Source organism: Nelumbo nucifera, chromosome 3, assembly GCF_055504915.1.
Source record: "Nelumbo nucifera cultivar China Antique chromosome 3, China Antique-T2T, whole genome shotgun sequence".
In the NCBI taxonomy this organism is placed as follows: domain Eukaryota; kingdom Viridiplantae; phylum Streptophyta; class Magnoliopsida; order Proteales; family Nelumbonaceae; genus Nelumbo; species Nelumbo nucifera.
Genome location: NC_142651.1, coordinates 88968201 through 88983566, shown reverse-complemented (window position 1 = coordinate 88983566; position 15366 = coordinate 88968201). Strand labels below are relative to the sequence as shown.

The 15366-nt window shown below is 41.8% G+C and overlaps 1 protein-coding gene across 3 annotated transcripts in view; it reads right to left on the bottom strand.

Annotated features, from left to right (window-relative positions):
• Positions 1-11425, bottom strand: part of LOC104587683 (Peptidase S41 family protein) — a 28336-nt gene extending 16911 nt beyond the window's left edge. The window contains exons 1-3 of one of the 3 annotated variants that reach the window (XM_010245385.3): positions 10854-11425; positions 10548-10667; positions 3242-3379 (exon numbers count right to left, since the gene is read on the bottom strand). In XM_010245385.3, coding sequence (XP_010243687.1) covers positions 3242-3379; positions 10548-10667; positions 10854-11282 — 687 coding nt within the window. In that variant the 5' untranslated portion in view covers positions 11283-11425. The remainder of the gene's footprint in view (positions 1-3241; positions 3380-10547; positions 10668-10853) is intronic. The other 2 variants (XM_088901365.1, XM_010245384.3) reach the window with 2 other exon arrangements.
• Between the last annotated feature and the right edge of the window lie 3941 nt (positions 11426-15366).

Genomic DNA, 15366 nt, shown 5'->3' with positions numbered 1-15366 from the left:
TTTGGGAAACATCGTCGTGTTTCCTTCAGTCCTAGAGTTGAAAGCCGTATGTCGAGTCCTTTTGCTTTGGTTCATTCAGATGTTTGAGGCCCGATCAAAATAGAGTCTTATAATGGTTACAAGTATTTTGTCACTTTTATTGATGATTGTTCAAGAATGACATGGATTTATTTAATGAAAGAAATGAGTGAATTATTTTCCATTTTTCAAAAATTCCATGCTGAAATACGTACACAATTTGGTGTTCCAATCAAAGTTCTTCGTTCAGATAATGGTCGTGAATATTTTCTAACTTCCTTTCAACAGTATTTAGAACAGCATGGCATCATTCATCAAACTTCTTGTGCATCCACTCCTCAACAAAATGGGGTGGTTGAACGGAAGAACCGTCATCTCCTTGAAACAGCTCGGTCTATTCTTCATCATATGAGTGTTCCTAAACGGTTTTGGAGTGATGATGTACTTACTGCGTGTTTCCTCATTAATCGGATGCCCTCCTTTATTCTTCATGGTCGGTCTCCCTTCTCTATCTTGTTCCCCACCTTGTCTCCCTTTCCATTAACACCTCGTATCTTTGGTTGTGTGTGCTTTGTTCACAATCTGAGTCCTGGAATAGACAAGTTGGATGCACGCTCCATTAAGTGTGTCTTTCTTGGCTACTCTCGAACTCAAAAAGGGTACAAGTGTTACAATCCCATTACTCGAAAGTGCTATGTCTGTCCTGATGTCACCTTTTTTGAGTCTATTCCCTTCTTCTCAAGAACTGAAGCATCTTCGTCTCCACCTTTACTTCCTCTTCCTCTTCCGGTCAGTGATCCCGTTCTGGGTGTTCCTGTTGGAGTCGACTCGTCACCTCATCCAGTGCAGATTCCTACTGAACGACCACCAATTCGGCAAGTGTATACATGTCGAACGACACCGGCCCCTCCTCCAGCTTCTACCTTGTCCGCGGATCCTATCGTTACTCCTGTTGCTAAACCTTCAGGACTTGACCTACCCATTGCCTTACGGAAAGGTAAACGTAGTTCTACTCTCCATCCCATTTCCAATTTTATTTCAGTATCTCGCCTTTCCGCCTCACATCACCAGTTTGTTTCACTATTGTCATCTATTTCCATACCTAACAATGTCCAAGAGGCTCTTAGTTCACCTGGGTGGAGGTAGGCAATGAAGGAGGAACTCTCTGCTCTTCAGCATACTCACACGTGGGAGCTCACTACTCTTCTTCCTGGTAAGCATGTTGTGGATTGTAAATGGGTGTATACTGTTAAATACTTATCAGGTGGTAGTGTGGAGCGTCTGAAAGCCAGACTTGTTGCTAAAGGGTATTCACAGTTGTATGGAGTGGACTATATGGAGACCTTCTCTCCAGTGGCTAAGATTAGCTCTGTCCGTGTGTTAATTTCCCTAGCAGTTATGTATGATTGGCCCTTATTTCAACTTGACATAAAAAATGCCTTCCTTCATGGTGACCTTATAGAGGAGGTATATATGGAGCAACCACCTGGGTTTGTTGCTCAAGGGGAGGCTGGTAAAGTGTGCAGACTGAAAAAGGCAATTTATGGGTTGAAACAATCGCCTCGTGCTTGGTTCGGGAAGTTTAGTGAAGTGGTGAAGAATTTTGGAATGAAACAATGCCAGGTTGATCACTTAGTGTTCAGCTATGACTTAGAAGCTGGAAATATTTTATTAGTGGTCTATGTGGATGATATTGTCATAACTGGCAGTGACAAATTGGGGATCGACAAACTCAAGGTCTTTCTACAAAATCATTTTCAAACAAAAGACCTTGGGACATTGAAGTATTTTCTTGGGTATAGAAGTTGCTAGATCAAGACAAGGTGTAAACTTGTGCCAAAGAAAATATGTTCTCGATTTATTGGACGAAACAGGACTGTTAGGTGCAAAACCGGCTGAGACTCCTATGGAACCAAATGTTAAGTTGAACAGTGATACAGGGGAAATATTTGATGATCCTGGAAGGTATAGACGACTAGTGGGGAAGCTGAACTATTTGACTATCACGAGACCAGACATCTCCTTTGCAGTCAATGTGGTGAGCCAATTTATGCAGAACCCTCGTATATCTCACTGGGATGTAGTTCTTAGAATTGTAAGATATTTGAAGGGAGCTCCGGACCGTGGGCTATTGTATAAACCAGGAGGAAAACTTGAAATAGTTGGGTACACGAATGCAGATTGGGCGGGCTCTGTGTCTGATAGAAGATCTACTACAGGTTACTGCACATTTCTTGGAGGAAATCTTGTGACGTGGAAGAGTAAAAAGCAGACGGTTGTGGCTAGAAGCAGTGCTGAAGCCGAGTACAGAGCCATGGCACACACTACATGTGAATTAGTGTGATTGAGAAATCTCCTATGAAGTTGTACTGTGACAATCAAACTGCGCTCCATATCTCATCCAACCCTGTTTTTCATGAGAGAACAAAGCACATAGAGATTGATTGCCACTTTGTGAGGGAGAAGGTTCTTACTGGAGAGATAAGCACAGAACATGTAAGCTCAGGTGATCAGTGGGCAGATTTGTTTACAAAAGCCTTAAGCTCAGGGAGAGTGAACTATATATGTAACAAACTGGGATTATATGACATATTCTCCAGCTTGAGGGGGAGTGTTAGAGTTAGCCGAATAAGGGTAGATTAGTCAACTCACCTTGGTTAAGTTATGAGCTTATGTGGCAGTCTTATTAGAGGTTCTCTGTCCCATACTTAAGTAGGGGCAGTTTAATCCTTGTACATTTAATTAGAAGCATAATCACTATTAAGAGGTCGACTGATAGGGTTTAGCTATCAGGTTCGACAGTTCTTTCATCTTCTTCTTCTTCTCTTCTTCTTCTTCTTCTCCTTCTCTTTCTTCTTCTCCTTACTGGTTCGGACTATTGTAGCTACAGTAGAAACAGGTATAACCTTTAGATGGCAATACGGTACCCCTAGAAATCACATTAAGGTCAACCCAGTAAGAAAATAAGATAAGCATCTCCTTCCCAAGAATTTGTATATGGACTACATGTGCATGCAATAGCAAGAAACTAAACAGGATAATGGAAAATTAACAATGTGATAGATGATAAGAGAATATACAAATAAACTATGTAAATTTATTAGTTATAAACAAAAATAGCCAATACTCAGGAGTGATATATTACAAACAACTTGTGAACCATGAGTTGTCCAAATATTAATGGTAAAAACCACAAACAGATAAGCTTTTGTTTACTATTTACCTGTCTCACACCAGCAGCATGAGCAGGACCATCTAAAATGATACCTAGTACCTTCAATTTAGTACTTCCATTGTCATCTGGAACTTCCCGAAGATTTACCCCAATGCCAGTCACATCATATTTAGCCATCTTGGAGAACTATCACCAACCATTGAAATAACATATGACATAGAGTAAGAACAGTTCTTATATGGAGAGACTACAGATTTATACCAATTATCTAAAGTCAGATGCAAAGTACTTAGGCCATGTTCGGGAGTGCTTAAAAAATAAGTGCTTATTTGGGCGGGGACCACCCCATTAAGCACTTATTGGTGTTTGGAAATAAGCCCAAAATAAGTGCTTATTTTAAAAATAAGGACATTCATTTTTTTTCTCCCATAATTGTCCCCGGTAAATTTTTAGAATACCAATTTCTCTTTTATAAAAGCACTTTTACAAAGGCCCTTTTATAAAAATAATTTTAGGAAAAGTATTTTTACGAAAGCACTTTTATAAAAGTACTTTCACAAAGCACTTTTAGGAAAGTACTTTTACGAAAGCACTTTTAGGAAAGTACTTTTACATGAAGCACTTTTATAAATGTACTTTTGCGAAAGCACTTTTATAAAAGTACTTTTACGAAAGCACTTCTACAAATGTACTTTTATAAAAGCATAAAAGCACTGACAAAAGCACTTTTGCAAAAGTACTTCTATAAAAGCACTTTTATGAAAGCACTTTTACAAAAGCACTTTTACGAAAACACTTTTAAAAAGCACTTTTACAAAATCACTTATAAAAGTATTTTTACGGAAGTACTTTTATCAAAGTACTTTTATAAAAGCATTTTTATAAAAGTAATTTTATAAAAGCACTTCTATCAAAGTACTTTTATTCATTCACTTTGGATTGGGTATTTTGAAAATTTGAAAGAAAATGAAGGACAAAAGAGTCACAATTGCTTATTTAAGTGCTTACTGGAGAAAAAGACCACCAAACACCCAATATGAAATAATTGAAAAAGCTGGGTGCCAAATGCAAATAAGTGCTTATTCGAATAAGCACTTGTTTTTAAGCACTTATTTTTAACATAAGCCCTCCCAAGCATGGCCTTAAAGGACTAACCACAAGTATGATATATCATACAATTAATGCATTATAGATAGTCAAAAACTGGTTAGGCTAAGTCAACTATAAGAGAAAAAACACACATACATACACGAAGAGTAACACAAAGGAACAAGGTTTCAAGTCTAAATTAGTAATCAGGAATGTAAGATGGGATGTAGGCATGATGATAAGGACAACATTAAAAGTAGCAGAAAACAAAATCCACATTTTTCCTTTTTTTCTTTTTTTTTTATTCTTGGGGAGGTGGGGGGCATAGAACAGTCTTCTTATATAAGAAAAGAGAAAGGGGAGGGAAAAATAATTGATTTTTCTACAGAGAGAGTTTTGAAACACGCAGCTCTAAAATTCCAATTAAGCCAAGACTTTCTTCTTGATATGGATGGCACTTCAAGACAAAATTCCCACCATCAACCACCTAATATGAAGAGATAGAGACATACAAAATGAATACTCCCTCTGCCATGCAGGTGAAGAATCAGTTGCCCACCTGTTTTTTTTTCGATAAGTAATAAAGTAATTTATTAAGAATAATTAAGATGAGCGAACATAAGGTACATGATACAGTACCCACAGAGAGGCGTGAGATGCTGCCTCAAAACAAAGCAAAATTACAACTGATCCTAGAATAGGTGTTGCCCACCTATTGCTATTGGTCCCATACTTGTATAATACTTAGTACCATTTCGTCAAGCCCTTTGAGAAAGAATGAATAGACCCTCTACATATAAAGACCTTAATCCAAGATTGGTCATCAAAGGGTTTTGCAAGAGATGCACAGCCCTTTAGAACCATACTTCATTTCTCAAATGCCAATCCTTACGGAAGGAATAAAGCATCATGATTTTTTTAGCACAACAGTTGCCTAGAGAGGATCATTGGGAAGGTTGAAATGATTATCTTTTTTCTGATCTTCTATTTTTGACAGATTTTGAGGATCCATCTTTTTACTCATCTTTGTAATGAATGGCATGAAACTGTATACCAGTCTTTGGCTGATATATAAGAAAGTATATTGTGCTATTAATTAAACCATGTCTAATTGTATTGTATTGCATCTCCTTGTACATTTTGGTGTTGTTTATAGGGAAAATTTCATAAGCTACCCTTACGTTGAGCTAATTGACTAACTCTACCCTTACTGTTTACATATTGTCTTAGAGTATCCTTAAGTTTTCTGACAATTGTCTAAAACCTCCCCTTGAGGGAATGAGAGATCCATCATATGGATGAACGAACCCTGCAGGAAGGTTGGGCGAAATTTCAAAAAATTTCCTCTCCCCTCATCTGGGAATCACATTCCCAGTTTTAGAAAATCTGCACTTTCAATGATCAATCTTGAACCCTAAATCGAACCAAATCTGAAACTAGAAGCAGGAGAGGGATATACCTGATACAGAGAAACAGTATCTCCCAACAAAGGTGTTCACGGCCAAAGAAAGACTCCAAAGACTGCTCCCACTGAAGATGACACAGTGAATGTTGGAGCAGAATCAGCAGTGTTCGTCCAACAAACCGAACCCTTCACAAGAATTCGCTGGAGGCTGTGAGCACAACTTCAGATCAGCCTTTCCCCAAAGGCTGATATCAAGATCTGATCTTGATCGCCTGCTTGAACAAAAGATCGAACTGGCAGTTATGGCGGCAGTAGGAAGGAGGAGGCAAGGAGAAAATAGCGCAGTCTCACTAGATGCTATGTTCTCTCTTCTGTAACTCTTGCTCTGAAATTGAGGATGTGATCTTCTTAGAGGCTACCGCCCCCTCCTCCTTTTATAACCTTAAAGGGATCAGCTCCTAATTCCATTAGGAGTAGCTGATCCAAATCATATTTGGATCTGAGTTCCCTTAAAGTGATAAGGATAGACCCTTATCTTATCTGCAGATTAGATCAGCCCTCTCCTAATCTCATTAGGAGGTTTCCAGATCTGAATCTGTATTCAGATCTGGACTCCCTGAGTGGATAGGGTTAAGACCCTATCCTATCTGCTAATCTAATCTCAGATCCGCCCCTTTATTTAACTGATCAAATCAGCCCAGTTCGAAATGGGCTTTAGGCCCATGAAGTCTTAGTGCTCAGTATGCTTCCAAACTGCTGCCCAGTTGGGCTTCTTTGTATGGCGTGGGACCCAAACATTGATCTACACATCAGCCACATGGGTTCAGCCCAGCCTCTATTACAAGGCTTGCCCGAATACACTGTTATGGACAGTGCACCCCCTGAGCCCATCACATGAGCTCCTAATGGGCCCAACACTTACACTAAGTGGTCCTTGGGCCAAGCCACCTTATAAAAGCCCAGGGACTGTGGGCAGATGAAATATTAGCCCATCAGGTATTACCCTCAATGGTCTTACACTTAACCTCTCAGCCTATAATGATCATACACTACCCAACAAGAGAGGACCTCTCCCTCGGCTGCAAGGAACAGTGTTGCACTCTCTGCTCACATGGATCCCGGGAATTAAAACCTTTTTGCAAACATTTTGAAACCATATATATATATATATATATATATATATATATATATATATATTATATATATATATATATAGATAGATAGATAGATCCGTATATAAAATATATTTTGCAAAACAAATTTCAACGATTGAAATTGGCTGCCGGCAGTCTTGGTTTCCATCAGAGAGAGTGCATCCCCGATCATTACCTTTGTCCGACAAAGGGGCTGATCTTGTCACTATGATCACTCACTCAGATGAATTCTCAGACTGTCCCAACATACCCAGGTTTTGACCCCCTCTAAGGATCTCACTGATTGGCATATCAAAAACAGCCCAATCCGACACCTAGTGCAATATCATAATCGAGTCTAGAGGTCAGGTGTAACTTTCCAGTTTTGCCCACTAATCACCAAGGTCCAGGGCAATACTGGAAATCTTGTTCGGTTCAGGGTTTCAAGTAAATCTACACTGCATGTACCTCGGGTCTCACCCTAGCAGTTGAGACAGGCCACCCCAACACTTGGCGGCACACCAATGTCAGCCTTAGCAGGATAAATCTCCCCAGACTTATCCAACGGCTGTGAACATTCTGACCTAACACGAGTCTCATTAAGTGTCCAATTTAAGGGTATTACACAGAAACACACCACTATAACATGAATCAAATATGTACTTTATTCATTTACAATAAATGTCATAATGTACATCAATCTGATTGGAGCTAAGGGCATACACTGTCTAACACCCTTGCCGTTAATTTTCCATCATACTCCACCGCATGTGACAGCACGTGACCGATATTCTTTTGAAAATTCAGAAAATAACCTTCTACCTCTGTTCAAATGATTGTCTTCCGTGTAACTCCTTCCTCCAGCGGAAGGGGTTCATCGATGCACACCAGCTCTTCAGTGCTGAGATCGAAGTCAAAGTTGGAAAGTTAACTGGGGTGATCAGACTTGAAAAACAATTTTCAAGTGCTGACAACCACAGGGTCACCGAAACTACATACCAATCTTTGGCTGATATATAAGAAAGTATATTTTGTTATTAATCAAAAAATGCAAACCATATCTGATTGTATTATATTACATCTCATTGTACATATTGGTGTTGTTTATACTGCACATGCCACATGGTACCTTTGGTCCTTATTGATATGTTATCAATGCAGTTAGGCGATGACTAGTCATTTTGGATTCTCTAGATGATGCAATGACTAGTCAGCAATGGTACCCAGATAGTTGTACATGAGTATTATGTTTTGTCAGACAGTTTAATTTTGGGGGGTGAATTTCCATTTCGTTAACTGAAGTATGTCCTTGCTATATATGGGAACCATGGAAAATCAGAGTCATCACAGTGCACAGTTGTTTGTTAAAATTTTCCATCAGAGCTGATGTGCACGTGTCAATTACAGAAAAATATATAGGAAAACCTTTACTTCTTCATTTTATCACCAATTCCATGGACAATTTCATACTTGTCATTGTGTTATTCAATAAGATGACAACAATGGCACAATTTACTTTGACCATCAGAAAGTAAATACTATGCCAAGAAACCATAACCTCTTATATATACCAGGCTTGGGCCACAGAAAAGGGAGTGAAGCAATTGCTATGGAAAGCACACACTAAGCTACAATTAAATATTTTTGTGTGGCTTTAATACGTGGGTTCTTGAACTCAACATTCTTTTCTAGAAATCAGCAATAATACAGGGGTGTTGTGTTGTGTCAATTTAACTTTTTAGGGTGAATTTCCATGTTGGAAACCTTGTCAAAGCTATGGGCCTTTCTATATCTGTGAACCATGGCAAATCAAAGTCAGCACAGCTGTTTGTTAAAATTTCAATCACAGCTGATGTGCTCTTGCCAATTATAGAAAATAAATAGGCAAACATTTACTTCATCATATCCCCAATTAGGGATGCAAACGGATCAGATCGGATTCGAATCAGGGTATATCTGAATCTGATCCCTGATAGGCCTCTATATTTGAAGTATTTTTTTAATTATCTTCATCATATATATACATGTTTTTTATAAAAAAATAAATAATATAACAAATTTATAAAAATACAATATAAATAATATATTTTTAAATAAATAACATATAATATATATATATGTATTATATATATTTATATTTGTAAATATATAACATATATTGGATCGGATCTTCTTGGATCAGATAGGGGTGATCCAAATCCAATCCGATTTCTGATCGGACCCTATTATCCAATCCGAAGATCTGAGCGGGGGTGATCCAAACCCGGCCAAATAGGATCGGATCATGATCCGATCCATTTGCACCCCTATCCCCAATTCCATGGGTAATATCCTACTTATCATTGTGTCGTTGAATAAGATGACAACAATGGCACAGTTCACTTTGATCATCATAAACTAGCTACTATGCCAAGAAGTTGTAACCTCTTACATACATCAGACTCGGGCCACAGCAAAGGAACAGGACAATTGTTATGGAAAACAAACACTATTTCCTCCTCACTTTCCTTCTCCATCTCTCTTTCCCTCCACAATCCCCCAGACCTGCGCTCTAGATTAGAGTTCCCCTCCCTGATCTTCATAACCATTATTAATCATCCACTTCTGTGTATTGGAATAATGACAAGGTTCAAAACTGAGCTATCTGCACAAGCTGGCCATTGGAAACCCCAAACTTAACTGATATGATCCAGTTTTTATGTTTTAAGTTGCCACATGGGCTGAATATACAAGGGGTCTATTCTAAGTTAGATTTTATCAGCCTTGGTGCTCCAGGTCTCAAAGAACTAAACAAGACCAACAATATTAAATTCATGAACTTTTCTCTCAAATACCAAGTCTAGAGATTTCTTCTCCAGCACACCAGACAACTTTTATCCCAAGAAAGATAACTGAAAACCCAAATTCCTTTACTAAACCATGTGTTCTTTAGCTATGAAGACTTTTAGGCTTCAAAACAAAATATGAAGGTCACACTGCATTCTAGCCAAAACCCAGTTTACTCCCCATTAAGTGGGGGAAGGGAATAAACAGAAAAAATAAATAAATAAATAAAGGGCTCCTGATGTTTGGGAAACCTTAATGTATCCTTGGTCATGCATGATGGCAGAAGCAGAATCATCTATTTTGTTTTCTGATACTATAATAAAACCAATTCAGGTAAGGGATTATTTAAAGTAATTCTTTTTTTTTGATGAATTATTTAAAGTAATTCTTCCAACAAATATAAAATGCATTTGTCCTTCCATGATATAGTATATTCTACCACACTAAGAGATAAATATAGGGCATGTTAATATACATAAAGTTGTAAGAAATTGTGCTTTCTATATGCTATAACTTGAGGAGAACCACAAAAACTGCAACAAAAAGAGTTGCTAATACTAAAATTAAAGAACTTGTCCTCACATGTTGTATAATTTGAGGATATACAAAAAGGAAAAAAATACAATAAAAAAGGTAATACTACTAAAAAAGAAAAAACCCATTTCAAGGTAGGATTCAGAGTTCAGAAGTAATATCTTATGTTCATTAATGCCAGCAGTCCTTTCACCATAATAGTATTTCTTGGAAAAGATCACCAATATAAGCAAAAAGGTAAAAGCAAACATCTACAAACAAAATATCTACACTTGCCAAGTCTCATACCGTAAACGGTTACTCACCTATGAGGAACAAATTGCCGTGTCTGAGTGTCTCTCAAATAAATCAAATAGGAAAGAATTACCTCTGAAGGAGAAAGAAACCGTGTATAAGGGTCACCCAAGCTAGCCAACATCCGCCGGATGATGTCATGAGCTTTAGACCTTGTTTGAATAGAGCTACCGACTATGTCTGTCTTCTTTTGCTGGAATTTGAAAAAAAAAGGGCTAAATATTAAGAGTTACTCCATCTTTGGATAAATAATGATGCCCAAGATATAACATCAGACAACTACTGCTGAACAATTCAATGAAACCCAGAAAAAACAATTTATGGAGTATCCTATTCGAAACAAAAAAGAAAGAAAAACAAAGGTTTGGTAATGCCATACCATCCATATATCGGGGGACCACTGACGGCGCCCGGTGTTAAGGTAGCTATCATTGACGATCTCCCAAGCTTCTTCTACAATTGCTTCATTGGTAACGAATTCTGGAGCGGGTTCTGGTGTTTGTTCCTCCGCTTCTTCTTCTTCTTGGCAAAGCTCGGAAGGAGGAGAAGGAGGGGGTGGAATTTGAAGGGATGGGGACTGTGCAGCAATGGCAATGGAAGAGGGAGACGAAACGATGAACCCAAAAGAGAGAGCTGCCGTAAATGCACGCAGTAGAAGTTTCTGAGGCCATTTTGGATGGTTGCCATTATTCGGTTCGGCGTTGAAGCTGATAATCGGCGAGGAGAAATAATGAGGATTGGCTGCTTTTCTAGTCAGTGGCGTTGCTCCCACTAAAATTGAGCTGCTGCAGGAAAACAAGACCCTCATCCTCTATCATCTGCTATTGGCGCGAAACCACGAATGGTGGATCAGTATCAGTGCATAAATAGTTAAACACAGCTCGGAGTTCGCCAATTCGGGTTTCTGACTCGTCTCGGCAAGCCCAGTACTGGAGTCAACTCGGAAGTCACGGAGTTGACTTGGGAATCATGTTACAAAATTTTACTCAAAGGAGCCAGGGGCCAGGGTATATAATAAAACCCCTGTATTTTGAGGGCTTTACATTTACCTCCGTGTTATTTTTCCTGAAACATAGCCCCTATACTGACCTCTTTCCAAATATGAATTAGGGGAAAATTACTCATTAGTATCTTGTACTTTGGCTCAACTGATAATTTGGTCCTCGAACTTTAAAATGTGATAATTCGGTATCCAAACTTTCAAAATGCGACAATCTAATACCTATTGTTAACCATCCGTTAAGTGGCATGTGAAAAGACACAAAACCAAAGTAGAACCAACCGTCAAATTTTTCATCCCTGCTATAACACTTTTGTCTTTCTCCTCCTCTGAATATTCCATCATCTTTGGACCAAAACCAAAGCAATTTCTGGGAGAAAAGTTTTCCTTTAATTATTGATGGAGGGTGATTTGGCCCGACCACATAGCACGGGGACACGTGGGTACAACCTGGCATAAGTGACAACTCAGCGTGGCAGCCTGGCCATAACTCGGCATAATGAACTCGTCGGAGCCCAGCGATACAACTTAGTGGGCGTGGCAACTCACCGAGAAGAAGCATCCAGCTTATCCCGAATTCTCCCTAAGGGAGGAGCGCCCCGAGCTCCCTCCAAGCGAGGACCCCCAAGCTCCTCTCAGCGGGCCCCAAACTCTTCCTTCCTGAGAAGGAAACACCCGATCTACGGGTAAGTATCCCAAAGTGGAAGCACTTCGGGACAGCCACATTAACACTCTTGCCCATACTTACCTATGGCACGCCTCAAGCATAAGCACCTCGGCGTACCCCCAACACCCCGGTGTAAGGTAGTTCGAACCAAGGCAGCTCGGTGAAAAGTAGCTCGGCAACCTGCAGGAAAGATCTGCCTGACAATAGTACCTGCCGAATCTGGAGGCTGCGCCCACGTCTCTTGTCAGGCGGCGTCGTGCCTGCCACATCTGCCAGATGTGGCATGCCTGACATGTCCGTACCCTACAATGGCTACCCGCTTCCGCCACCTCGGCTCTGGCAGTAACGGCTGTGGCAAACACGGTTACACCTGATTTGAGAGATCCCCAATATAAAAAGACCACGACCCTCAAGGAGCCAAGGTACTGAACTTGCACCACCTACACTCTTAGCTCTTTGTTTGTATTCTTCAGCTCTCTCATAGTTCTAACTTAAGCATCAGAGTGTTCCCGCCGAGCGAGCTCCCTAGGAATTCTTCGCCTCAGGTACCGTCCGTCACCAGCTAGGAGCCAGGTTTCTGCCAGCTAGGAGTGCCCGGATCGCACATCATCATTTGGCGCCGTCTGTGGGAAACGCTTCAAAAAGCCTTCCTCCAATCTCTACAACTCTCAGAACTCAGCATCCATGGCTTCTTCCAGCAATGTCGGACGAGGTGCAAACCGAAACGCCTTTGAGGAACAACCCCAGCTTCCCACTGTCTGCATTGGACAGTTCACCGTCTCCCTCTTTGCGGACAAAGTTCCCAGTCTGAATGTAACTTAGATAGTGGCACCCGTGAACATTCCACTTGCTTCCACAATCGAAACAACCTTCACTGAACCCTCCATCATCCCTTCGGTGGCCAGTCAAAGCCAGCTTGAGGACCTGATGCAATGCATGCGAGCTATGCAAGCTCAAATGCAACAGTTCCAGCAGCTTCAACTTTATCAGCAGCAAGTGCTGCACCAAGTTTCCCAGTATCAATATCAACAGCAGTTTCCTCCACTGCCTCAGGCCCAGCAGCCACTCCCTCCTTGGCATCCGGCCACGTAACAAGCTAAGCCTCGCTGCCGGAACGAACTTCCTTCTTGCCGGGGAGAGACCTCGGCATCATCTCACGGCGAGAAAGAGAGACTAGCTACCCCTGCCTCGTAGCCTGTAGTCAGGTCGGGGGCCTCCCAGCCAGTGAGGCCCGCATCGCCTCAGCATTCGCAGTTCAGGCTCCCACTCACTGAAAACCAGGTCGAGGTGCTGGCTGCAGACTTGAGGCAAGGCCCCTCAGTTCGCAGCTACCAACAACAGTCTGAGCCCCTCTCTGGGCCCATTGAGCTCGGTAATACCGAGGCCAGCAGCACTAACGATGAGCCAACAAAGAAGCAACGGAGGCGCCACCGGGCTCACCGAGCTCCCACTCACGATCTGCCCGAGCTCTGGGGTAAGGAAGAGGTAAGCTCGGGTGAAGTAAAAGCTACTCCACTCCTTTCAGTTCCTTCTCCTCTATCACCAGAACTTCTTGTTGTTCCTATGCCAAAGGACTTCAAGCTTCCTCCACTGGATAAGTATGATGGATCCTTCGACCCGAATGACCATGTGGATGCCTTCCAGTCCCAAATGCACCTAGCAAGGGCCAGTGAATCCTGAATGTGCATGGCTTTCTCCACCACCTTCAAAGGGGTAGCCCGCACATGGTACCGAAACCTTGCGCCCGGATCGATAAGAAACTGGGCGCAATTCGTGCAAGTCTTTGTTTCCCATTTTGTCACCAGCAAGAGATGCCCAAGAATTCAAGAGAGCCTCCTTGGCATAGTCCAGAATGAAGGGGAGTCCATCCGAAGCTATATCAAGCGGTTCAATGACACTTGCTTGCAAATACCCGATCTAGACCCCGCAGTTCGGCTCACGGCGGCCAAGCGAGGCATCACCCATAAAGAATTCAAGTGGCATGTGGTTGTTAATCAGCACAAGACTGTCACCGAGTTCCTCAAGCTCGCGGATCAGTTTATAAGGACTGGGGAGGAGATCAACCAGAAAGGTGAATAGGCCCTTGAGAAAAGAAAAAGGGAGACAGAGCCCTCAACTCAGAGCAATAGTAAGAAGAAGAAGGACCAACCTCCGGGGGCAAGGCCAGGACAGCCTTTCCAAGCTCCAACAGTAGAAAGGACGGACTACACGCCCCTAAACGCAAAGCGGGCTGAGATCCTTATGGCCATCAAGGACGCCCCGTATGTGAAGTGGCCACCTCTTTTGAAGGCAGATCCTAATGTAAGGAATAAAAATTTGTATTGTAATTTCCATAAAGACCACGGTCATAGTACTGAAAACTGTAAAAACCTTCGCGACGAGATAGAGGAGCTCATCCGTCGCGGATACTTGAGAAATTTTGTACAAAATAATAATAATAATAAAGTAGGTCGATAGGGGGAGCATAGTAGAGATGCTCCTAAACCCAGCAGGCAGGCAGAGCAACCGCAGAGGCAGCCCCCAGAAGAGAGACCAGTTCGGGGGACTATCCACGTGATCGTCGGAGGTTCAATTATCGCAGGCTGCCGAAGTGCAGCCTCTCTTCCGGGGGACGATCACGTGGATAGTCCCCCGAACTGGTCTCTCTTCCGGGGGGCATCAGCTCGCGAGACCGCTAGGGAAGATCAGAATCCCCTGAAGCGGCCAAGGACGGAAGACCCGATCTTCTTCACAGAGGATGACGCGCGCGGGGTCCACTAACCCCATGATGACGCACTCGTCATAAAGATAAAGACTAATGACTTTGAAGTCAGGCGTATCCTCGTCGACTCGAATAGCTCGGCGGATATCCTTTTCAAAGCAGCATTCAACCAGCTCCAGCTTCAAGAGAACGACCTGAAACCCGTGAATACTCCCTTGGTAGGCTTCAGCGGAGAGGAAGTCAGGCCCCTAGGAAGGATAACAATACCTATGGAAGTCGGCACCTAGCCTAGCATAGTGAGGCTCAACCACGACTTCTTAGTGCAGACTTGTTGTCTCCACTTACTATTTGGCAATGAAGTTCCCCACAGACTTCGGAATCGGGATAGCGCGAGGAGACCAGCTTGAGCCTCGCAAGTGCTACGTCGCCGCCCTCAAAGGGAAAGCTAAGGTGGCCAACGACCTCGACCTGGAGCGACTTACGGAGCAATGCGAGAAACGAGCTGCACCCACAAAAGAGACTGT